The following is a 27,908-nucleotide window of genomic DNA, read 5'->3' as shown; positions in this document are numbered from 1 at the left end:
ATTACAAATTTAGTATGTACTGTAGGTATCATTGAAAGTCCAATCCAAGCTAACGTTGGAAGCTAAGTAGGCAATCGATAAATTTTACCAATTTTAATCAATATATTTAAGCAACCTTCGCTTCTTTATAAAACAACAGGCATGCAGAAATATATAATTTGGTTTCGTTTTGTATGATTAGGCTTAACATCCTTACGTAATACCGAGGTTATCAAGGAGAAGACTTTCGCTTAAAGTGACACCCGAAAGAGTACTTGGTTTACACATGAAAGAAGGGTTGTGGTTCGACCGAGAATTGAACATGGGACACTTTGATTAAAAGGTGAAAAGGAAATAAGACTAATGCAGATGGTTTGACATGTGAAACGTCACTATGAAGTTCACACGATTCGCATTTTTGTTCTTTTAATTTATTTTAGTTTAAACCAGTTATTTAAAAAAAAACAGCTGGTGTAAACGAGCCAACCCTAAGAGTAAAAACTTCTTTCAAAAAATACACAAATAACTAGCAAAATTGTATGTAGTATTTTTACTTCAAAATATTCCATACCCTCTTTTTGAAACAAAATAAAATTAAAATAAAACATAAGAGAAATACTTAGATTTGTATAATACAATTAAAGGCTGCACATGGTTCTGTATATTCTTGAAATTCTACAGTCAAGTTTTTTATAACCACCATCAAGGGCGCCCATCAGGGGGGTTAAGGGGGCGCTTGCCCCCCCAGAGGAAAATGTACTTCAAAATATTGAAAATCCAATAGGATTTTTACATTAGTTACAGCAAAATTTGAAACTATTTTTGAAACGTCGCTTATACTTGCCCCTCCTTGGAAACCACAACATGGGCGCCCTTGACCACCATCACAGTTTACCCAGTCCTCAAGTTTTCTGAATTTTTAACAAGAGGGATTGAACATATCATTACGGAACAAAACAAAAAAAAAAAAGACTACGGAATATATTTAAGTTAAGCTAAATGCAACTGCACAACAAACGTGACTGAGTGGTTGGCTTTTGCGCTTCTATCGGGAAGTCCGGGATTCAACCCAGCATTCGACCATTCTGACAAAGCCTTCCTTCATTCCATCTGAGAATGTAGAAATAGTGCGTGTACTGGCCGACTAGGAGTGTAGGAGTTGGCCGACTTCCTTTCTTATTGTTTTTAAATCGTTATTATTACTAATTACCAGCAGTGACGGTTTTGCGAAGGTTAGAGGATCGGTCTTTCGGACTGAAGCCTGTTCTCCAAAGTTGTGGAATGTCTAAAACGAACGAAATATCTATTAGTTATGCCTTTACTCATAAACTTTAAGCTCCCGTCAAATAAAAATTACGAATGTTTAGAAAAACTAAACATTAGTAGTAAGAAAACCCCTCCCAAAACACTTTTTTAAATTCGCCACTGATTCTCAGTATAAAATGATCTTCAAGGTTGTATCCGGAAGATTATTGCTAAACATATAAACGAAACGAAATATTAGTTATGCCTGTACTCATAAACTTCAAGCTACTCCCAAATAAAATTAGGACTTTTTAGAAAACGAAACAATCAGAGAAACCCCTCCCAAAGTACTTTTCTAAATCCGCTTTGATTATTTGTATAAATTGGTATTCAAGGTTGTATCTGGAAAATTATTGCTAAATCATTGCACAACTACAGTATAACAGAAATGTGGAAATACGGTTTGACGGACATATTGAAAAACGTATGCTTTGACGGATATATAGAAAAACGTAAGTTTAACTTTCGTGCTAGAAGCTGGAGTACTAAGCTCTTAGAAATGAAACACGGATGACAAACTAAAATGATCTAGAGAAGGAAAAAAAAGTCGATAACTCAAAAGTTAAAATAAAGTTAAATAGCCTCTAAAATTGCCCTCAAATACTACATTCTTCATGTTAGCTTTAATTCGTAAAATATGTGCTCCATCCATCTTGATGGTAAATTACAGAGCTAAATATGGCATTCAGGTCGTGGAAATCTTATCTAACTATAGAATATACTATAAGAAAGCTATTTGGATAGAAAAATCATGAAAATGAAAAAAGCCAAAATTTCCAAAATTCTCGGTTTTTTTCCAAAAAAGCCGGCTTTTTATGTGAAAAAACTATCGATTCAAAAAAGCCGGCTTTTTTGCATCTCTACTCATGACCTTTTCAAAACTACTGATTCAATTTGTGTAAAAATATAGCTGCGAAACGAACACAGATTACTTACCTGAGCAGTCAGGAATTGGAAATGGATTTGTCTCTGGTTGCCACACACCATCATAAGCACAGAAATAATCTTCTTCTGGATGAATAGCAAAAGCATAACCTTCTCTGCACGTCATCGTGCAATACACACCATCACCATTCTCTGAACAATTAGCACTACCATACAAAGGGTCCATAGGTAATGTACATTCGTGTTCTGTATAGGATAAATAAAATATATGTTTAAAATTAACTTCTATCATCAATCTTTTTCATAGTAATGTTTCAACGATTTTCTTTCAAGTTAATCTAAAACAGAAATTAGTATTTTCATAAATTAAAGTTACAAGAAGTACAGAAAAGCACTCAAAATAAATAACAGTGAAATAAATATTTATTAGCTCTATTTTTACTAATAAATTAGATTAAAAGATGAGAAAAATGTTGTAACGTTGAGAACCAAAATTACTCTTTTTCCTATTACACATAACTATTAGATCTATGAAAGAGCAGTGGTTCCGTTCGTTCGTAGATCTATGACTACTCAGCCATATATTGAAGTAATGTTTAATTAGCTAAGTTGCTTTAGCATATACGGAATCCAAATGCATTTGTAATGGTTTAATTAATTATACAATACATTATAAGCTAGAGCGATAAAAATTTAAAAATATTATGTTGTCATAGGGTTCATATATCTGTACAAAACAACATAGCTCTAGTTGGTATACAAATGAGCCAAATATAAGTTGCAAGACTTGATTCCGTCAAATATATAAACAGAAAAATATCTAAAAAGAGCTTGCTTGCCTAAAAATGCTTGTCTAAATGGCTCTTGTATTTAAATTTCTTTATTAGTATTTAGTTCAGTCTTTTCTGATGAATCCCATCCTGAGTACAAATTCCGTTTAAGTATTCCATTTTTGACGCTGAAGTAGTATCTATCAGGTGGCGATTCGACAGTTGTTTAAATTAAGAAATCTATATATATAAAAGAGAACGTACAAAATCCTTTGTCCGCTCATCACGCTAATACGGCTGAACCAATTTCTTTCATTTTTGGGGGGTTATTAGGATTTGGACCCTAGATGGTTTTTATCATATCACTTTAATTTTTAATTACCAGTGTCTTGAGATAATTGACCATTCAAGTGTCCATAACGTACAAATCCTTTGTTATTAGTTCATCATAGGTAAAAATAAACGTATTTATATGCAACCCGCATGACCGTGTCACTCGGCGGGTTAACATAAATGACAGGCGATATACAGCGGAAAATAGCTTGAATCTTCTGTTTAAAATTTTTTAATTGATTTGCTTATTTTTACAGACACTTTTACAATATGCCAGCACCGGGATGACCGCAGCGAAGCGGGGCGGGTTAACATAAATGACAGGCGATATAATGTTAAGATTTACTGCAATCTTCTATGGTTTTTATCATATCACTTGAAAGCGAAAAAGTAAAAATTATCTAAGTAACAAAGTTTATCTAAGTGACCGCAGCGAAGCGGGGTGAACGCTGCTAGTATATCATAAAAGACAGAAATCATTGGATCGGGAGTCAATACGCTGATTAAATGCCACTCATACATAGAAATAGAATGTATGGCCAGAAAACACTGGAAAAGACCATAGATTAAGTTTTCATCTTTCTTAATTAATAACACTTAATTAATAAGACGAAGAAACGATTTTGTGTTTCTTTTCGGTAATTAGTAATCTATGTTATAAAATTGAAAGTGACTATGTTTGTGACTCTTAATCTCTTGAACCACCTGACCGATCTCGATCAAATTTTCAACATAGATGAGGTTCGGACCTGGGAGTGTTTTTATCATTTTACTTTGACGGTAGAATTTAGGGGAGGGGGAGAAGGGGAAATTATAAAAAATAAATAAAACTTAAAAACTTTTGAACCAAATAACCAATCTCGATCAAATTTTCAACGTAGATGAGGTTCGTGCCTAGAATGCTATTTATCATTTCACTTTGACGGAGCAACGCAGGGGAGAGGGAGATGTACAAAAATCAATTATATATATATATATATATATACAGACTGTCCCATAATTCGTGTGTAAACTTTAATTTCATAGTACTCAGAACTGGTAAAAGATAGAACTGTGAAATTTGCAGGCAATTTAGAGGAAGGTCAAAAGATTTGTTTGATAGCAAAACGAGATCGCGGGTATTATTGTTTGCGGAGTTACAGGGTCAAAGGTCAAAACGCAATTTTTTCCTTATGGGATTTCAATGTTAAATAGTAGTCTCACATGCCATTTTTTTGAATATCCATCTCCGGTAGCAAAAATTGGTATATCGACATAAATTCTGATCCGAAACAATGTAATAACGAGAAATTTGGGCAATCGTGACCCGGTGACCTCTAGCAGGTCATCTGTGACCTATGAAGAAAAAGCTCCCTTTTCAACAGCTTATTGTACACAACTAATTCAGTTGAAGATAATGTTAAAAACACATATGCACAAAGGATCTACTGAACATCCTTTTTAGCAAAACGAAGAGGTCAACAATATCACCAGAGGTCAAAGGTCACGTAGTTAAAAAGTCATATTTGATGTGTTAACAAATAAGAAACTGTGACATTGGAAATAATGCTTTGAAGTGCCATAGAACACATGCATAAAGATCCTGCCAACGAGTGTGTATGGGCATAGGGAAAAGGTCATCATAAGAGGTCAAAGGTCACGCAGTTAAAATTTCATGTTTGATGTGTTAGCAACTATGAAACTGTGGCGTTTGAAAAATGATTTGAGCTACCATGGAACACATGCATAAAGGTCCTTCGAATTGGTGTATATGGGCATAGGAAAAAGGTCAACAATGTCATAAAAGGTCAAAGGTCACGCAGTTAAAATTTCATGTTTGAAGTGTTAACAAGTATGAAACTGCGATGGTGAAATAAGGATTTGAGTTTCCACTGGACACATGCAGAAAGGATCTTCGAATTGGTGTGTGTGTGAGGTCAACAATATCGTAAAAGGTCAAAGGTCACGCAGGTAAAATTTCATGTTTGATGTGTTAGCAAGTATGAAACTGAGACGTTTGAAAAATGCATTGAACTACTACAGAAAACATGCATAAAAGGTCCTTCGAATTGGTGTGTATGGGCATAGCAAAAAGGTCAACAATGTCATAAAAGGTCAAAGGTCACGCAGTTAAAATTTCATGTTTGATGTGTTAGCAAGTATAAAACTATGGCATTTTAAATACGGATTTCAGCTTCCATGGAACATATGCAGAAACGTCCTTCCAAGGGGTGTACATGACCATAATGAAAAGGTCAATACTGCTATAAGGTGAGGAAGCCTAATTTTGTAATTCAGATGCTGTAGGCAATGGTAAATATGTTTCTGTGATGTTTAAAATAATGAATTGAACATAGTATGAGTCCCACTTTTGTTAATTATTTAGCCTTGCAAAACTGCATTCGAAATGTTTTTTTTTTTCTTATTGAAACATATTAATAGCTATTTATTGCACAAAAATATTTGAAATATTGTCTTACCTCTACAACAAACACTGACGTCCTTGTGGACTGTAAATCTTTTTAGTACTTTGCAATTTATTCCACGTGATCTCCGTGATGTGCTAAACTTAAGTTCATGCTGTGTATAAGTGTCTTTGTGAAGATTTTTTCAAGAGTGTCTGGAGTTATCTGTTCAACGGCACGCTGTATCGATCGTCGAAGTTCTTCAAGTGTTACTGAAGGAGTTTTATAAACTTGTTGCTTAAGAAAGCCCCATAGAAAGAAGTCGCATGGGGTTAGATCAGGACTTCCAGCTGGTCACTCAACATCAGAAACTATACTTATTAAACGGTTTCCAAACCTTCCTCTTAAAATTTGCAATGTTGCCCTAGTACGATGTGCTGGAGCACCATCCTGTTGAAACCACATATCATTGTGTGGATCAAGATTTAAGGGATCAAGTTCATGCAAAATAAATTCTCGCAATATATTTTGGTATGTAAGTTTATTAACGTTTCCTTCGAAGAAAAACGGCCCTATTACACCAGTTGCTGTTAGTCCCATCCACACCATAATACCCCTTTGATCTGCACAGCGTTCAATTCTTTCCGCCGGTGGACTGGGTCCCAAGAACCGTTCATGTGACGAAGACACTCTTCCATTTTTTTAAAGCTTCATCTGACATAAGTTGAAATAAAAATATGGGATTTTCATTTAATTTGTCTATCAACCAGTTACAAAATAAAATTCTGGCACCAAAATAATCATCATATAATTTATTTACAATCTTCATACTGTACGCCTCAACCTCAAGCACACGCAATATCCTACTCAGCAAACTTCTTTCAACGTTGGGTGCAACACTCCAGCAACGGATTGATTTTCTTGGTGAACTAAGCACAGAACGAACCACTTTGCGTTTAGTATCCTCGGTAGAGATCCTTACAGGTGGTCCTGCCTTTCGTTGTCGCTGAGATAGATGTTCCTTTCTAAAAACAGTTATTCCGAAACTGTTTGCAAAGATGAAGAATTTGGGTATTGCTTATTTTCACACCCCACCGTGCAAACGCCTTTCTCCGCGTTTTTGTAACCTACTTCCTACTAAGAACTGTGTGCAAATCGGCACGTTGTTCCTTTGTTAGAATATCCACTGTGACTTACGCAATTACACACACATACACACACACTTCCAAACACGTAGGCCTATGAGTATAGGGAAAATAAGAAATACAACAGCTTTTATTTTCGTACACACTCACAAGACACACAATATTCCCAAACACTCAAGATTCAGAAACTCATTTAATTTTAAGCTCAACTCCACACTTCACTGCCTCACTGTCTCTGTCCAACCAGATTATCATTCTAGTAACACCAAACCACCCTTGTGAACGAAACAGACTGATTATTTGACGTGAGTTTAAAACATAACAGGTCGTGTTTATGCTTCAGTCACAAAAGGGTATAAATAAACGATAAGAGTGCGTCCCTTCCTACATATGGGGAAGCAATTTATTTCCAGTGGAATTATTTTTATTTTCTCAATTTCCTGGATAAGCATCAAGGAAATATTAAGGCTGCCCTATTTATTTTTCATGAGAATACGGGACATCTTTGTTCTCCCCTCAAACTTCACAGCACAATGCATTGCTTGGAAACAGTTTATTTTCAATGCATTATCCTTTTTGATATGGATACAAAGAAATAACGAACAATCTGTAGTACACTCTGTTCTCAGGATTTTTATTTTTTTTATTTTTGGAGAACTCCTGAGTGATTTGCATTTACATGTGATATTTTCATTGGAAAATGCTACCCAAATAATATCTTTTTTTTAGAATCTAAACGAAAGAAAATCCTGTACCCACTATGCCCTAGAATGTCCTGCACACAATAGTGCGCATTCTATAATGACTTCCTAAAATTAAGTATTCTTGTTATTTAAAAGAAAAGATTTCCGAGAGCCCAAAAAATATTCTTAATTTTATATACCATACCAACTAAATTAGTTCTCAAACATTGCCGTCTCATACTTGCCAATATACGACCTATAAACTTCTTATCTCGTGACCTTTGACCTTTTATGACACTTTTGACCATTAATTATGCATGTATTCTATGGCAGATCAAATCACTTTTCAAACGTCACACTTTCATATTTGCTAATACAAATTATCATGTTTTAACTGCGTGACCTTTGACCTTTATGACATTGTTAACCTTTTTCTAAGCCCATGCACTCCCCTTGGAAGGACCTTTCTGCATGTGTTCTATGCGAGCTCCAATTATTCTTTCTAACGTCACAGTTTCATACTTGTTAACACATCAAACATGACATTTTAACTGCGTGACCTTTGACCTTTTATGACATTGTTGACCTTTTTCCTATGCCCATACACACCAATTGGAAAGACCTTTACGCATATTTTCTATGGAATCTCAAATCCTTATTTAGAACATCACAGTTTCATACTTGCTAATACATCAAACATGAAATTTTAACTGCGTGACCTTTGACCTTTGTAACGATCTGAAAACCGATCGTTTCAAATCTTATTTGTTTTGCTTGACATTGTAATTATTGATTGTTTTATTTCATTCTAAATATTTGTTCATTTAATTTTTAGCTTATTGTTACTAATTTTAAAATGTTATTATCAATTTTCAACTAAAATTTCATTAAAACGAGTCGATAAATTATAGTTTTCTGGGAACTAAATGAATCACTGGGCGGAAAGTACTTTAAATTCTGTATATATGCATTTTTATCTTTTTCTAATTATTGACCGATTGATGGATATACAAGATAAACAGTGAAAGTGAATAAATGTAAAATCGAATTAATTTGAGGTTCAAAGGAATTTATAAGGTTATTTAATCAAACTGCCATAAAATATTGAAAATTTATATTCTCTTGTGCAGTAAATAAATATAGACGGTAAGACGTGTTTTGGAATATCGTTGAAATGTACCACAATATGAATTGCTAAGAGCTTAGCACCGCCTACTTCCATATCCCAGATGATTCCCAATGCTAAATTATTAAGTTTTTGTATGAAATAATTATTTTATTAAATAATATGGATTTTACGGAATTTAGAAAGCTAATATTACAGCTTATGTTCAAACTACGAGATGGATGTTACGGATGTTTTATATGTATTCTTAGCCATTGTGTATAAAACTTCGCAGTCATGTGGAAATACGTCGTTGCCTTGAAATAATATATGTACTGGCTGTATTAAGTAAAAGGGTGCTAAGAAACTGATGTATCCTATAATCCGGATCGTTAAAAAAACAGACAGCTGTAATATTGCCCTTGTATCCTGATATTTAAAATAAACATTAAATTTTTGGAACCGAGATTTGGAATCTGTATAATTATGGTTATGGTTAAGGTTGTTAAATGCTGTGAATCTGCTTCCACGCTTGATATCCGGACCTGCTTGACTTGTGCTACTCGTAATGGAAGTCCGAAATACAAATTGTATAAAAGTTAAGGTTTTCTTATGGCAACGAATGGTTGTTCCTATAGAAGAAAGAAAATGGGAAGTACTAGTGAGTGTTTTTAGAAAATCAATTTTTACAGTTACAGAGAATGGCGACCGTGTTACCGGACTTTGAAGACACATGTCGTTACTGGTCGCAGATCCAGAGTCAGAATATAACGACAATGATCTGAAAAGATATCAGCGTTCAGGATAGTGGATGCCAGAGAAAAAACAAGTTTTGAGAAGATTTTGGAACTTCGGAAGTAGGCGGAACATTATTGAATAATATGGTAAGGAAGAATAAAGGTGACAAAACTGCTAAAAGCAGAGACAATTTAATGTATCTGTGTTGTGACGGTGTGGAAGTAACTGGACAGGATACTGATAACAGTATAGTGTGCAATACTTGCCGCAATTATTTTCATCTGTCGTGTGAAAAAGTAGAATCAACCAAGTTAGAAGAATTATTAAACACTTGGTGTTGTAGTCGATGTACCAGTAAAGATAATCAATCAATAGTAGAGGAGGATGAGGCTTCTGAAGAAGAAGGAGAAGTTGGTGAAAGTAGTAATATAGGATCTGAAACAATTTTGACAAAACTGTGGAAGGAGATGACGCGTATGAATAAAAATTTTGAGGATCAGATGACACGTATGAATAAAAATTTGGAAGAGAAATTCGAGGATCAGAATAAGAATTTTGAACTTCATTGGCAGAAGTTGGAAGAGCGGATGAATAAAAGAATGATTGAGACTGAACAGGAACTGAGACAAGACCGCGATAAATGTTTTATGATGGTTATGAAGAATGAGAAAGTACCCGGTTAATTGACAATTGCACTCTGTTGTGTTCTGTTATAATTTAGTAATTTGTTCCTACAATGAGCTAAATGTACATATGAAGATATGAATGTTTTAGATATGTTGCTGTAGATTCGCCGCTGAAACTACTGATGGTATCATCTTGCCTAAAATAGAATATATACAAATTGTTATAAAATTTGCTCTCCTGAAATATAAAAATCCTTATCTATTTCTTGAACTAATCATTACTTTGCTTGATATTTTACGTTGAAAACTGCTGAGATATCATATTAGTATAATCTGTTTACTTTATCTGCACCAACTGTACAAGAATCTGGATACCTGATATGTGTGAGATGCGTTAGAAGCGTTCTGGTCCTATATTATGTAGTTGAAGGATTATTTTGAAAACAAACTATTAAGGAATTGTTGTTGTGAAGCAACATGGCGACCCAAACAAATAATAATAATAATAATAGTACAACATATTTCATATTCATACCGATAAACGTAACCCATGAAAGTGAGGCGTTACACCTTTAAGGACGTTCTTGATCTTTTTCCTGTGCCCATACACATCCGTTGGAAGGACCTTTCTGTATGTATTCTATGGCACGTCAAATCATTTTTCAAACGTCGCCGTTCCATATTTTCTAACACATCAAACGTGATATTTTAACTACGTGACATTTGAACTTTTATGACATTGTTGACTTTTTCCTATCCTCATACACACCAATTGGAAGGACTTGTGTCCTGTGCAGCATGCATGTGTCCTGTGGAAGCTCAAATCATTTTTCAAACGTCGTCGTTCCATATTTTCTAACACATCAAACGTGATGTTTTACCTGCGTGACCTTTGACCTTTTACGATATTGTTGACCTCTCACACACACCAATTCGAAGATCTTTTCTGCATATGTCCAGTGGAAACTCAAATCCTTATTTCCAACATCGCAGTTTCATACTTGTTAACACTTCAAACATGAAATTTTAACTGCGTGACCTTTGACCTTTTATGTCATTGTTGACCTTTTTCCTATGCCCATATACACCAATTCGAAGGACCTTTATGCATGTGTTCCATGGTAGCTCAAATCATTTTTCAAACGCCACAGTTTCATAGTTGCTAACACATCAAACATGAAATTTTAACTGCGTGACCTTTGACCTCTTATGATGACCTTTTCCCTATGCCCATACACACTCGTTGGCAGGATCTTTATGCATGTGTTCTATGGCACTTCAAAGCATTATTTCCAATGTCACAGTTTCTTATTTGTTAACACATCAAATATGACTTTTTAACTACGTGACCTTTGACCTCTGGTGATATTGTTGACCTCTTCGTTTTGCTAAAAAGGATGTTCAGTAGATCCTTTGTGCATATGTGTTTTTAACATTATCTTCAACTGAATTAGTTGTGTACAATAAGCTGTTGAAAAGGGAGCTTTTTCTTCATAGGTCACAGATGACCTGCTAGAGGTCACCGGGTCACGATTGCCCAAATTTCTCGTTATTACATTGTTTCGGATCAGAATTTATGTCGATATACCAATTTTTGCTACCGGAGATGGATATTCAAAAAAATGGCATGTGAGACTACTATTTAACATTGAAATCCCATAAGGAAAAAATTGCGTTTTGACCTTTGACCCTGTAACTCCGCAAACAATAATACCCGCGATCTCGTTTTGCTATCAAACAAATCTTTTGACCTTCCTCTAAATTGCCTGCAAATTTCACAGTTCTATCTTTTACCAGTTCTGAGTACTATGAAATTAAAGTTTACACACGAATTATGGGACAGTCTATATATATATATATATATATATATATATATATATATTAAAAAGGCCTTGTGTCCATCTTAAACACAAACTAAATACAACTTTCTTACAAGGCTGACTATAATCTTTATTATAAATTAATTAAAAAATGTTACACTTTCGGAAGTATATCACTTCCTTCTTCAGACTACTATACACTTCCAACTTCAGACAGAAGTTGGAATAGTAGTCTGAAGAAGGAAGTGATATACTTCCGAAACTGTAACATTTTTTAATTAATTTATAATAAAGATTATAGTCAGCCTTGTAAGAAAGTTGTATTTAGTTCGTGGATATATATTTAACGGTAGATCTTAGGGTTGGGGAAGGGAGGAGGGAAAATATATAAAAATGAATAAAACTTAATAATTCTTGAACAACCCCACCGATCTCGACCAAATTTTCAACATAGATAGGGTTCGGACCTGGGGTGTTTTCTTCATTTCACTTTTACGGTGCAACGTATGAGAGGGGAAGGGGAGATATAGGTAAAAAAAATTAAAGTGACTATCTCTGTGACTTCACACGCTTAAACCACCCGACCGATCTTAATCAAAATTTCAACAGAGATGAAGTTCGGACGTGAGATGATTTTGATCATATCACTTTGACGGTAGAACTTAGGAATGAGGGAGGGGAAGGAATACATAGATACATATCCATACATACATATATACAGGGTGTTTCAAAACAACACCGACAACGTTTGAGAGGTGATTTCTGACACTAAGACTAGACAAAAAGTATAGACCAACCTGGGTTCACAAATGCTTCCTTTCGGAGTTATAGGCTGCCGAAAACATGAAAAACTGAACTTTACAGGTCTATAGCTCCAAAACTATGAGACCTACCGTTGTCGGGTTAGGTCTTCACTTAGGAACTACTATGTGCCCTATCCAAAGATACATGTTTCAGAATCCTAAGGTACTCATGCAACAAGTTTTATACAGGGAGTTTGGCTACGGGCATATAATTTGAAGTACTCAGAAACTACCTCTATAAAAATAGTTACCACTTATCCCATCTCGATCAGATTTTCAACATAGATGACGTTCGGGCCTGGGACAATTTTTATCATTTAACTTTGACGGTGCAACGTAGGGGAGAGGAATATATATATACATACATACATACATATATATATATATATATATATATATATATATATATATATGTGTGTGTGTGTGTGTGTGTGTGTGTGTGTGTGTGTGTGTGTGTGTGTGTAAAAAAATAAAATTGAAAGTGACTGTCTTTGGGACTTCATCACTTGAACCACCCGCCCGATCTCGATCAAATTTTCAACATAGATGAAGTTCGGGCCTGAAATGGTATTTATCTATTCACTTTGACTATAGAACTTAGGAAAGGAGAAGGGAGTAGTTCAAAAATAAATAAAATTTAATAACTCTTGAACCAAACGATCAATCTCGATCAAATTTTTAACACAGATGAGGTTCGGGCATGAGATTTTTTTTTTTATCATTTCACTTTGATGGTAGAATTTAGGGGAGGGGATGGGAAGGGGAGATATATAAAAATAAATAAAACTTAATAACGCTTAAACCACCGGACCAACCTCGATCAAATTTTCAATCTAGATTAAGTTCGATTTTCATATCACTGGTTTTTGTCATAACACTTTCACGATGTATCTTAAGGGAGAATGAGGGGGAGAGACATTTAAAAAGATCGAAAATGATCGACATTAGTGTCGAATCTATAGTTTTTTGGGTTCTGAGATGAACAGTGACACTTCTGATGCCGTTTAAATCAAAATTCAGCCTCGCGACTTAGGGTAAAGGAGGGGAGAGAAATATAAAAATGATCAAAATGACCAATATCAATGTCGAATTCATAGTTTTTGGGGTCACTGAGGGGAACAATGACACTTCCGATGCCGTGCCCCGCAACATGGAGAGAAGAGGGGGCTATATAAAAAAAATCATCGAAAATGATCGATATCAAAAAGTGCTTTAGTAATAGTAAAAATGATCGATATCAAAATGTGCTTTAGTAATAGTAAAAAGGACTGACTAACGGAACATATTACTATTATTTCTTACTTTAACGAAGCGGGTAATTGATACTAGTATTGGATACAATTTACCTTGAACTGTAATGGTGATAACGCATGTGCTGTTGTTTCCAGACTCATCCTCCGCTATGTACGTTACATTTGTGCTGCCAAGAGGAAATATTCCTGGATCATGTGAACGAGATATCTATACATGTAAAAAAAAATTAAAAATGAATAAACATAGTAAAGCTGTTAATTTTTAAAAAGATAGGTAACATAAAACCAAATGTAATACAATTGTAAAGCTATAAACAGCTTAAGTTTTATATTAAACGTGTTATATCCACAGATAAAATATGAAAGCATTTGTCATAGGGATGCAAATAAGCAACAAAATTTTACTCGCCCAAGAGAAAAAGCTACTAGCCTATATCCCACAATAGAAATAATTTACTTACCTTCGGTATGATATTAAACACTCACCCACACCGATGAACCACTCGCCGCAGGCGAGTGGGCGAGTGGTTATTTGCATCCCTGATTTATCATGTGAATAATCTCTAATTTTATGCATTGTGGGTAATCATAAAGCATCATTTATAATGTTGATTGATTTTCCTTCCATTTGGGAAAGATTAGAATAACTAGTTGAAATAGAGTAGAGTATAGAAATACAGTATGTTATATTTTGAAATAGGCATATCAAGTGTGCACAACTTTAAAATTCTACACAATTTAATATCGACCATGTCTAAATTTTACCTTGATGGATATTTGATACAGTATATTATGGAAAACATTATCATGTCTAACAGACTTAAGGAATAGAAAGATTAAGGACATTATACTGAATATAAGAAAGAAAATTTGGTCTCAATATTTACCTTTAACGGTTGTCCTGAGTTGTCTGAAAATATTGGCTCATCCCAAGCAATGGATACATTAAGCTCTTTAGCGAGGAAAATAGGAGGAGACTCACATTGGTCAACAATCGGTGGTTGAGTATCTGAATGAGGAAGGGAAATATTTTAAAAATATGAAAGAAAACGTAAACCTTTATGTTTATATTTACACATCTCCGTACACAATGTCATCCAATATATAACTACCTACTTTCCCAACAGATGCATCATTTAATATTTTTCAGGAGGAAGACGGCAAAATTGTCCACCGACATAAGAATTTACGTTCTTCATTTAGCATATTATATTATACAACTTATTAAAGTGCATGTGTTTCTCAAACTTAAGAGAGGCAATTTCTCTCTGCTCTCTCTATCCCTGTGTTTCACAACTTTTCTATACTAGAGCTGATTTCGACAAGGAAGATACATTGTGATTTCGAACGGAGAAAGTCGGCCATTTCAGTCTTATAATATACTTCAGATCACTTGATATTGAAATCATTTTCTTCTGGAGCAAAATTCTTTTGACAAGAATATGAGGGTTAAAGATATTACAGAATTATCTGCAAAGTCCTAATTCTTATAGAGAAAAATGTTTCATTACAAAAAAAAAGTAATTAAAGATATTTTAATAGACTAGAAGTGGAGGTATCCATTAAATAAAGAGGCAATGAAAAGAGGCAATTGAAAATATCATTAATTGCATTCTAAAAACAGAAACAGACAGTATTATTACATTCTATTAGTTTAGATTCTTTATTTCCTCATCTTATATTCGATAATAATCATTCACCGAAAACTATTCTATTTTTGACACGAACTTATATGCTGTGTAAATATGTCTTAAGATGTTTTTAATATTGTCTTTTAGTACCTAAAACATCCAAAAATATACTTTTACGAGTATATAGATTCTATTATAAAATTTGTAAGTCAGAAACGTCTGTGCTTTACTGAGACTGTTCATATAAGTGAAAGCATTAATATGAATCAGAAGCAGGAAATTGCTGCTGATGAACTATATCAATCTCGGAAAATCGAGGTTCCATTCCTTTTACTTCCTTTCCATATATAAAGATAAAAAATAAAGATCTAAAGTTTACACAATCGAATAGAGTTTAGAGGTAGTTATCAAATAATTTTGTAGAAATATTGATATACTCCAATCATTGCTGCGGAAAATTCTGTGTTTCATGCTCCATTACAAAGAAACTACATAGCCAGTGGGGACTAGCACAATAGTAGATACAGAGCATAGATTACTCCTCTGACTTAGTTTGATGTGTTCTCAACTGATGCTTAACTCTTATCACAAGTATGAAAATAAAAAACGAACTTCTTACAGGGAATTCTAATTGTACAATGAATATTAAAGTAATCAAAAAAATAGTATATTTGTAAATATTTCGTACATTTGTAAATATTTTATATGCGTTAAACTAGAAGTCTTTGCTGGTTAATCTTTAAAAAATGCTAATGATAATGATAATAATGATAGAGAAAAATTGATTTGTTCATGATGCTAATAGCTTTTCTTTATTGTTCACAATTCATTACATTTATTGCCCCTAATCCAATCTTCGTTTATGAATTAACTTTTCAAACATCTTTTTCTCAATTTCGCACTTTTCATTGTATATGACTATTTTCTTCTTCACATGCTACCTGTAAGCACAAATGCACACTGCTCTTTCTGTAAAGGACAGCATTTTAATTTTACGGAAAACAATGAGAAAATTTAAGGTTGGGTACTTATTCAACATGACGGTTTTTTTATTGTTTATTCACCTCAGTACCTTATTATACATAATTTGTTTCGAAAAAGTTTAAAAAAGACTTAAGGGAAACGTAATTAGTAGTATTACTTACCAATGACAGTTACAGTAAAGTTACATGAGGCTGTGTTACCTCTGCTATCTTCTGCAATATATATTACTGTCACTGTTCCAATTTTAAACTTCATTGGCAGCTCAATGCTTGGAACAGTCAATACGAAAGGAGGAATACCTGAGTTATCTATTAATCAAAAGCAGCACAATTAGTAAATAAGTAAATTTGTAATACCTAACTTAGCAGCAGGAAAATAGGAGTAAACAAATAACAATTCCTTATTGTAGCAGTAACATTTAGAGTGGTTAACTAAGGGCATGGTTATAGCGAAATTTTCCTTTTTCATCTTTCTCTTTTCCTCCTTCAACGGAACGGGAAAAGCGAAACAAACACTTGTTAAAACAGATACCTGGTTATAACGTACGCTGAACCAAACTTTATATCTCCTGCTTTTTCAAAAAGCAAAAGGTGTTTTTTTTTTTTTTTTTTTTTTTTTTTTTTTTTTTTTTTTTTTTTTTTTTTTTTAAGTTAACGATCAAGTGGACAGTGCGCTTATTGGTTACTTACACACTACGCTAGTTCTGCTTACTCAGTGACGTTTTAAGAAAACAGGCTGCAGGTATTCTCTTTCTGCAAGCTACTCAAGGTAATTTTCTGCTGTGATTTCCTTATTTGTAAACTGAATGCAATCGTTGTGGTCTAAAAATTGATTACGTGAAGGAAAAATTAATATCTTGGTTCAAAAATTATCTCATAATATAGAACAAACAACATAAAAATAACCACAATAAGGTGCTAAAGAACCAATGTAAGAAAATAGGCAATAAACAAGTGTAAATATGCCTATCTGTATTGGAAATAAAGATATGTATAGATTGAAAATAGATCGTCATACAAGTGGTAAATTTGAGCTTAAAATGAGTAACTTCATACAAAAGATTACTGTGTTAGATATTAATTTCTGCCGGTAGAATATTTCTGCACAGTGTAGTAAAGCTGTATTTATGCTTACAAGTGTAGGGTTACTAATCTCAATTCATGACAACTGATTAGCACGTTTAAAATGAGTGAGTATTTATGAAAGAGAACTGTATGACTTACTATTTTCCACTGGTGAGTTGTTTCTGCACAGTGTAAGGAAGCTGTATTTTGCTTACGAGTGTAGCGTTACTAGTATGAAATCATTACAAGTAAAATAGCAACTCTTATCACCAAGAAAAGCATAAAAAGGTACTCGTAAACACAACATACATAACTTGCTCTATAGCCTACTCTACTCTACTCTACTGATCTAACGTAGCCTAATATAACCTAACTTAATGTACCCTATTAAACTAACATAATCGGTGCAAATTTTCTTTTATTTTTCTTGTTTTGAATTATTCCCTAAGACGTTTTAGATATTATTATTCTGGTGTATGCCCAAATAATTGCATACAATTGATAATATGCATGCAAACTGATGCTCTGGAAATGACTACTTGCTATTCTATTACATGCAATAATTTCATCAGGAAATTTACTCGTAAGGTCTTAGAAGATATTTCTTAGGGATTGCATTCATGGCTGAAAATTAACTTTATGAGGATTTTCCTTAAGAATATAAATACGCGTTCAGACATACGCCATAAGAACGACTGGGCAAGAAACACAAAGCAACTTGTACTTGGAGGTAAGCAAAACCGAGAATGCTATCTAACCGAGTCAGAGCAGGGGAGAAAGCGCGTCAGCGACAGGAACTATGTATATAAACGAGGATAGTGCAAAAAAGACTTGATAAAGCATAAAATCGCATAGGTCGTATCGTTTGTAATTATTTCACACTTGTAACTATATTTGTAAACATAAAATATAGTTTTCCTACATCGCGCAGAAATACTTCGCCAGTAAAAGTTATGTTACACAGTTGTCTTTGATATATACTCACTTATTTTAATCCTACTATAATTCTTGTAATTGATTAACGCTTGTAAACACGAAATACTGGTTTTCTACCTTGTGAAAAATACTTCCGACAATGGAATTTAATATCCTACACAATCCTCTTTCATATGCACCTACTCATTTTAGTTGTAAAATTAACATTTTTGTGATGGATTATTCTTAATCAGCACCACATAATCTCCTCACTCTACTAACCCAATTTAACCTATCCTATCCTACTAACCTAACCTAACCTGCTTTATTAACCTATCCTACCCCATACTAGGATATACTCTATCAATTTAACCTAACCTATTGATCTACTCCTAATCCAACCTAATCTACCCTATCCTACTTACCTAACCTACCTTATTAATAATCTATCTATTAACCTAACTCTACTAATCTAAACTTATCTACTCTACTAACCTAACCTTTCCTAACTTACTAACATAACCTAAACTACTCTACTCATCTAAGCTTACCTTAACACCCTACTCTACTAACCCAACTTAAAGTTATAAAAGTGATTTTTTTAAAATGACTACCTATTTTCAATTTGCGCTCAAAGATATTACAGGAGAATGGCGAGACAAGGAATCTGGAGCTCTCAGTACCGTAAATATAGTGGTGTATTTAAGATTTTTTGTGGGGTATGAGCTAAGCTCTTAAGATTTCATTTTGGATGAAGTTTGTATCTCTTTATTTTTTGTACCTAAATGTGAAATACTTCATTTTTGCTGTCAATCCTGATTTGTCTCTGATTGAGGAAAATTGATCGATGAATACGCCATACAAACGCTATTCTATGAAGGACGAAGGATGATTCTAGATAGAAGAATTTAAAAAGGAAGAATGAAATATGAAAATTTTGCTATAACCATACCCTAACATTAAATATTATTAATCTAGATTGAACACTGGCATCAGAAAATCATTTTCAAACATTATTAATAAATTAAAAGGAAACATTTTATTATTAAAGTATAAGTACACTATTTGTATTACTATTGAAATCTCAAAGCCAATCGCTAAGGTTTTCATTTATACGATAAGCTAAAGACTAATTGGAAAGCAGTAAATGATAAAATATTTACCTTCAACCTGAGGAACAGTCCAATTTACCAATGCAAAGTTTTCATTTTCCAGTGCCACTTCCGTAATATTTTCAGGACATTCTAGCAGAGGAGGAGTTACATCTGTTAAATAAATATAAAAAGATGAACTCTTCTTCAATACACAACGAATACATAGAAATAACGTAACAGCGCGGCAATTAAGAAAAGATACTGATTGTTGGCTGCTAAGTTAATTTTACCACCGAAGTTTTTCACAGTGGTAAATCTTAAGTGTGACATTTGAAACCTGTGCAGAAAATTCTAGCTTAACCGATCGTCAGTGTGGCGCGTGACGCATCCAAGAACAAACTAGTGTTGTGATGCGTCGTCACCAATTCAACAATGGAACATAGATTGAATAATAAGTTGTGTGTGTGCTTACGAAAACTCAACGGAAACATTTGAGATGTTGAAGATGGTTTCTTCGAACATGTCTTCCTCGTTACATGTTTCTGGATGACATTAAATCTCAGGGTAATAATAAAACCTTCTGGAGGTCAATAAGGAATTACTATCCAAATAATAATGGACGATGTAAAGTAACAGAAGCTGTGTATTCGTTTCATATCTCATTCTTTGACAGAGAAGTAGAAACACACAAAAGGAAAAGGAAAAGGACAGAACACTGCTTCATCACACAAAACGTTGATTGATGGTGCATTTTTTTTTTTTTTTTATCCAAAAAGGTGTTTGTGTTATTACATCTCGCATACTCTCCAGATGTCTTCATGTGATTATTTTCTCTAAATTAAAAGTGTCACTGAAAAATTGCATTTTCGACAATATTTTCACCATCCAGAAAGCAATGATGAAGACCTAGAACACCATTAAAGTCGAGGACTTTCAGAGATATTTATGCGTCATGATTTAACGTATCGTGCAAAACTGCTGGACAAAGAAGGTTAATAATTTAAACAAACTGAGTTAAGCTGATTTCGTTTGTTATTCACCAATTTTTTGCAGGTCTGATCTCGTTTCCTAGTTGCCGCACTGCGTATACCAAATCCTTAATACGTATTAAATAAAAACCTGCTTATTGACAAAGGACAAGTTATTCGCATTAAACTAAATGGTTTTTGAAACACTATAATAATCATATTTAGTAGAAAAAAGTTAATATATTATCAATAAAACGAAGTTTCCAAACATTTATTCATAGTATTTTTAAGACTAATTTATTGTATTAATAATTTTGTTTTTCATTTTTTCTTTCTCAATAAAAGACAAAATAAAAAAATGAAACAAAGAAGTGTAACGACACTTTGACTCACCAACACATTTTGTCCTGGTTCCATTTTCACTCCATCGTCCTTTTCCTTCGCACTCCCGTACATTTGGTCCCTTAAGAGCAAATCCTTCGTCACATACGTATTCACATTTCTCTCCATATTTCTGCTTAACAGAACCACATTTTGGTGGTTTAACACTGCCAAAACGAATCTTGCGAAGGGGAGGACAAAATATGGCTGATGTTATAAGGGAAAAAAATCATATATCTACTTTAGTTATAATATATTGGTAGATGACAAAGAAATAGACCTACATGTTTCATTAATTCCATATCCAAAGACTTTTCAATAATTCAAAATTTCAAAAAGTATTGTATTATTGCTATTTCAAGATTTTTATTATTTTTTCATAAGAATAATAGAAATATAATTAAGTGTAAATATGTAATAATAAGTAAATTTATTATATTTAAGAAATAAGTAATTTACTTTGTTACTTCTACGAGTGGAGATTAATTTTGCAGTAAGTCAAAAACTACTAATAAAATAAATATAATAATATAATTACTAATAAAATAAAACGATTTAAATTGTAATAATGCTTCTACCTTTTTCTCGTAAACTATGTTTAAAATTATCAAAATAATAAGGATAATTGCGAAATTGAAATAAATTCAGCTATATTAGTATGGGCCTAGTATGCAGCCAGTGATGAATATGTGTTATTCCAATATCGGGAAAATAGTAAATTATATCTATTTCTATTGTGTTATTTAAGAAAATTTTCCTTTTCTGTATATGTTTAGAATTATTTTCTCTAATTTGAATAATTAAGTTCCATGCACCTTATTTTCTCTTGTTCTTGCAGTTATGGTTAAAAGTTCTCTCGCTTAAGGGAATACCATTAGAATGAATTACAGGAAGATAGTGTAGTCACAAAATACCTACGCTGCGTTCACTAACGTCCTTGAGAAAACTTAAACTATCGAGATTCGTGTATAGCACCTCACTACATGTTGCAAAAAACAAAGTCACTCCTCTTTAATACTAAATTTATTCTTAAATTAAACTGAATTTATATATAGATAGAAACAGGAAACAGGTAGATAGAAACAGGAGACTCATAGTAATAGTCTTAATCAATTGTTCTACGGTTTAGACTTAATAGAAAATTACATAAAATTAGTTCAAGTAAATTCAGATGTACACTTAGTACCAGGTACAAATATCTCCTGAATTTATAAAAAATTGGGTATATTATGAAAATTTGGAACTACATTCACGGAAACACTGTAATACCTAGATAATAATAATTGAAAATAGTTGAAAGAACTAAATACTCGAGCGTAGTTGCAACAGAGAGGTTGTGGCATAACCTTAGTTAATATATTAGAACGAATGTTGTACTTACGTTTACAAATAGCTTGTAATCCATCCCACACAGCAATTGGCAAACAGATTCTCTTTGCTGACCCAACAAGAGTGTAACCTGGTTTGCAGTTGAATTCACATTCTGTGTCAATTGAGTTGTCCATCTTGTTACACGTTACATTTCCATTATTTGGTACTTTCAAGGGTGGACATGATTTCACTAAGGGAAAAAAAAAATAATAATTATTCTTAAAATATGAAGTGCATTATGTTACTGCAAGCATATCTTTCACTGTATACCTTTCCGCAAGTTTTATAGTACCGGATGAAATTGAATAACTCTGAACTTCTGAACTGATATCCTAGTAAATTACGTTCTGATGAATTTTTCTTCAGGTTTTCCGCGTTCTACTAGATGTTATCGTTTGCTTATATGGACGTGGTTTCTTTAAAGGTTCCCAATAATTAATTCTGTATGGAGCTGAAATCAGTGGTATTATCCCTCCCCTTCTGATTTTTTTAGGGTTTCACGGTAACTTACATAAAACTCATTCAGTTTTGATGCAATACAATGAATATTTTCTATGACTCTTTTTCGTAATCGTAGTGCATGGGATTAAAAATTTGTCAAGAATGAGTAGTGAATTTAACCTCTAATGTGGTATGGCTTACTATCTCTCCCTCCGATTAAAACATATTATCCAAGCCTCTTTCATAAAAATATTAGATTTTCATTGAATTGCTCAATCTCTCCCCCCCCCCCCCCACACACACACATACGAGATTTTAAAAACTTTTCAGGTAGCTTTCGTAAATATTATTCGATTTCAGCACAATATGATGTATGTATTTATTGAAGTTTTCACATAATCCTCACTCTTGCAGTTGAAGTCAATCAAACATGAGGGTTTACTTATCCCCTTCCCAGTCGAAGATTTAAATAAAAAAATCAATGATAATTTTTATAGAAAAATACAATTCGAATATAGTTTATTTTCTTCTAGGAATTTTCAATCGTCTCAATAACTTGCAGTTGAAAGAGACCAATGATGATGGAACGCGTTCTTCCCAACTTTATATAACAAATTTTCCTGAGTATCTATTTAAAAACACCTCTCAGATTTATATAGAACATTGTGTGTGTTTTGTCGGAGATAAGAGACTTACTCCTGTAGCACGTTATCGAAATCAGTGAGAAGGAGAATCGTGTGCTTTAATACTGCACAGAATCACTAGTTTAAATCTAGGAGAAAGGTTGACTCTCTCGTCCTTGATTTATTATAAAACCAAGTACTGGAAATGATTGTAAAGCCTCAAAAATTGTTCCCCATATTCCATGAAAATCTAATACATTTTACGAGAGATATCTTGGGTCATATTTTTTAATCGGATAAGATTGAGGCCAACGGTGTCCTTACCACATTAGGAGGCTAAGTTAACTGCTCATTCGTGATTGATTTTATTCGAGAGCACTGGGAATTACGGAAAAGAGAATATATATATAATATTGTGTCAAAATCGAACGAATTTGACAAACTTTACGGCGGTACTCTAAAACAAATCGGAGGGGGGACAGGAAGGTAAATTCACTACTTTATTCTTTACTTATATTAGCCCCCTACAACGAAATGATTAGGAAACCTCAAAGAAAATGTACGACATATTACGCCAAAATCGAACATTCTTTTAACGAATATTATCATGCTCTCTCTCTCTCTCTCTCTCTCTCTATGGCCTATGGAACCCGGAGGTTCAGTGCCGCGGTCACAAAAGCTCTCCACTGACTTCTATCCTTAGCTAATTGCATCCAGTTTCTACTTTGTATTCCTATCTCTGCGAGATCCATCTTAATATTATCCTCCCATCTGCGCCTAGGTCTTCCTAATGGTCGTTTTCCTATGGGTCTACCAGTCAAGACTTTGAAAGCGTTTCTACTTTCTTCCATTCTGGCTACATGACCTGCCCACCTAAGCCTCCTAGACTTGACGACCCTAACAATGTTGGGTAAACCGTATAAACTATGTAGTTCCTCGTTATGAAGCTTCCGCCATTCCCCATTCTCGTTCCTCTTGGGTCCGAATATTCTTCTCAGGATCCTGTTCTCAAATACTTTCAGTCTATGTTCTTCCCTGAGAGTAAGCGACCATGTTTCGCAACCATACAGAACAACAGGCATGATTATCGTTTTATATATTTTAAGCTTCAAATTCCTCGACAGAATTCGCGACGACAAGAGATTTTGAACCGAATAGTAACACGAATTCCCTGCTTTTAGTCGACATTTAATTTCTTCGTGAATATGATTTTCGTCTGTTAATATTGATCCTAAATATTTGAAAGTATCCACTTTATCAAAAGTATTATTTAATATTTTAACGCCTCCACAATTTGCCGTATTACGGTCCCGACGTACTTCCATGTATTTAGTTTTCTCTGCATTTACTTCTAAACCCATGTCCCTGCAAGCGTTTAATAATATCTCTGCATTTATTTCTACTGTTCTCCTATCATCCCCTATTAAATTTACATCATCAGCATATGCCATAACCTGGTGAATGCCGTTCAACTCTAGGCCCTGGTTGCTATCTTTGATTTTCCTTATGGCGTATTCCAGAACAAAGTTAAATAATAATGGCGACAACGCATCTCCTTGTTTCAGGCCATTTTCGACGTGGAAGCTCGTGGACAAAAATTTTCCTACCCGGACTTTACTTTGGGATTCACTTAAACATATCTTAATTAATCTAATTAGCTTTCTCGGTATTCCAAGCTCTGTAAGAACGTTGTATAATGTTTCTCTCCTAACCGAGTCGTAAGCCTTTCTGAAATCAATAAATAGTTGATGTACCGGGGTATTGTATTCCCACTTCTTTTCGAGTATTTGGCGAATGGTAAATATTTGGTCGATAGTTGATCGATTTCGTCTAAATCCGCACTGATAATCTCCAATAATTTCATCTGCGTATGGGGTCAATCTTGCTAATAGAATATTTGAAAGGATTTTATAGGATGTTGACAGAAGAGAAATGCCTCGATAATTGTTACAGTCAGTTTTGTCGCCTTTCTTGTGAATTGGAACAATGATTGACTCTTTCCACTCTTGTGGCAATTCTTCCTTGTTCCAGATAAGGAGAATGAGTTTGTGTATCTTGTTCCACAATTTTTCGCCTCCAGCTAAAATTAACTCAGCCGGAATTTCATCAACACCCGGAGATTTGTGTTTCTTTAATTTCTTTATAGCGGCTTCCACTTCTATCCGTGGCAGAAATATCTTCATAACATTAAATTATTACTGTTGTGTAATTTTAGTTTTCATTTTATAATTTTAAATTTTTCATATGTAACGATCAGATATTATTATTATTATTTGCTGTTTCATTTTCAATTCTTACGTTAGTATAATTATTTTCTTACAATCATTATTAGTTTTATCTTTCCCTTTTATTATTATTATTATTATTATTATTATTATTATTATTATATTATCATGCAACATATTTTTTTTTTAAATTGAATTGGGAGTGGATGAATTTATATCTTCATTCTTGCAGATTTTAACCGTAACTTGTGGAAACATTGTCAATGCCATACAGAAAACAGACATTAAGTTTTGACATAATCGAAATTTTTTTACGTGGTTTATATTGGAAAGTTGTAACTTCATCCATCTTGACTCTGAAAACTATTACTCAAATAATAAATACTTTTCTGACCAGAGTATATACTTATTTATTAAAATTAAAATAAGTCGTAATAGTTTCAATAACTTAACGTTGTCTTCATCAGACGTTAACTGGCAGAAATATCTTCATAACATTAAATTATTACTGTTGTGTAATTTTAGTTTTCATTTTATAATTTTAAATTTTTCATATGTAACGATCAGATATTATTATTATTATTTGCTGTTTCATTTTCAATTCTTACGTTAGTATAATTATTTTCTTACAATCATTATTAGTTTTATCTTTCCCTTTTATTATTATTATTATTATTATTATTATTATTATTATTATTATTATTATTATTATTATTATTATTATAAATTATTCCAAATATCAGTTAATTTTTAAGTTAATTCTCAATTTAATGTTCTATCATATAACTTTATTTTTACTGCTTCTCTTAATATACCGGTGATATATAATATAATCTAGATAGTTCTAAACTGTTCTACAGGAATTTGGATATTTAGCTTTCCTTGTAGAAATCATCTTACATATCAAGTGTTGTTACATACCTAAGTAATTTAGGTCCAAAATAAATGTTATTGTTAGCCTTTACAGTAAATACATATAATCCAAATTATAATTGTTAGATTGTTACAACTTTATATTTCAACATTTAACAATCAAATATTGTTGCAATTCTCTCCTTTGTTTATGGTAATAAAATATCAATTAAACAATTAATTTTTTTATGTTTAATAAGCAATTATAATATCTATTTAAAAATAGTTTTCGTGTATTATAGTTACAGATTATTAAACTTTTTTTTTCATTTTCCGTTTAATTTCGATTATTATGTATTTTTAGAGTGAGTATGAAGGTATTAAGATTTATGCCTTAACACACACTGGTTGAAACTTGATAGAAATCGATATATGCATATGACACTCTTTCTCTTCTCATTTTTGAGAAGTAAAACTTCTTACTTTGCTAGATATTGCGGTATTTTCATAGTGGACGACATTTTGGCAAAATTTGTTTTTAGTGGAAATAACCAGTAAAATATCGGAGACAGTAGGTTTTTTTAAAAGTATTTTTATAGATTCTCCTGCCTCAGGAATGAAGTTCTATGACTTTATTTAGCGAGTAGTGGCCCAACATAGTTTAAGTTTTGTTACTTTACAGTATAGTATTCAAAACAATAAAATTATTAGGTAAGGAACAATTAGTGAAAACACAAAATATCACAGAATTAGATATAGAGTACCTAATATGATGAGTGAGACAAGAACTTACTGACACATTTGGCGTCCTCTCCTGACCAAGTTCCGTTTTCTTGACACAAGCGAATACTGCTGCCAATTAATTTATATCCCACATCACACCGGATACCACATGCTGCATTGAATACATTCTCACAAACGTTCCTCACAAAGTAGCCTCTTTGAGGAGGGTCTAGTTTGGGGCATCTTATTACTGAAAGCAAACGAATAAAAGTAGTGTTTCTTTTAATGTTTTTTGTATATTTTAATGAAAAGTAATCACTATGCTGCAGAATTAAGTTTTAGATGGATTCAAGAATATTAACACTCCATAAAATTTCGTTATAACGATTAAGGAAACAATATATAAACATTTTTCTTTGCATTCATACTATCAGATTCCATTCAAAATCTCATAAAATAAGAATTTCTTTTACAAATTATTTGTTTGCATTATTTAATTATTGTCTTTCTTGGGTTTTTCTTTTATCGATCTGAACTTAAAGCTTAATACAATTAATAAAATGTATGATAAGTAATATATATTTCCAAATATCATACATGTAATTTATTACATGATTAAATCGTATTTGGTGTTCATTAATTTTGTCCGAAACTTGAGTAAGAGTAATTCATTTACCATAACGTTTTTTTTTTTTTTCAAAGAAAGTTAATGAAACCAATTCAAACCATTAAGTCTTACGCACAAGCTATAACTAAAATTGTTATACTGTTTTCGTTACAAATGCATATGACAAAAGACATGATTAA

General features: G+C 33.0%; 1 protein-coding gene across 5 annotated transcripts in view; it reads right to left on the bottom strand.

Annotated features, from left to right (window-relative positions):
- LOC145686217 (sushi, von Willebrand factor type A, EGF and pentraxin domain-containing protein 1-like) overlaps positions 1–27,908 on the bottom strand; it is a 290,964-nt gene that overhangs the window by 131,872 nt on the left and 131,184 nt on the right. For all 5 annotated transcript variants that reach the window (XM_081759278.1, XM_081759275.1, XM_081759276.1 and 2 more), the window contains exons 5-12: positions 27,172–27,351; positions 22,248–22,427; positions 20,879–21,073; positions 19,587–19,688; positions 16,606–16,752; positions 14,717–14,838; positions 13,923–14,037; positions 2,221–2,415 (exon numbers count right to left, since the gene is read on the bottom strand). In XM_081759278.1, the coding sequence (XP_081615404.1) occupies positions 2,221–2,415; positions 13,923–14,037; positions 14,717–14,838; positions 16,606–16,752; positions 19,587–19,688; positions 20,879–21,073; positions 22,248–22,427; positions 27,172–27,351 (1,236 nt within the window). The remainder of the gene's footprint in view (positions 1–2,220; positions 2,416–13,922; positions 14,038–14,716; positions 14,839–16,605; positions 16,753–19,586; positions 19,689–20,878; positions 21,074–22,247; positions 22,428–27,171; positions 27,352–27,908) is intronic.

This window comes from Thermobia domestica, chromosome 5 (genome assembly GCF_964235325.1).
Source record: "Thermobia domestica chromosome 5, izTheDome1.hap1.1, whole genome shotgun sequence".
Lineage (NCBI taxonomy): Eukaryota > Metazoa > Arthropoda > Insecta > Zygentoma > Lepismatidae > Thermobia > Thermobia domestica.
Note: the sequence above shows the minus strand (reverse complement) of the source record. Positions and strands in the feature narration are given on the sequence as shown.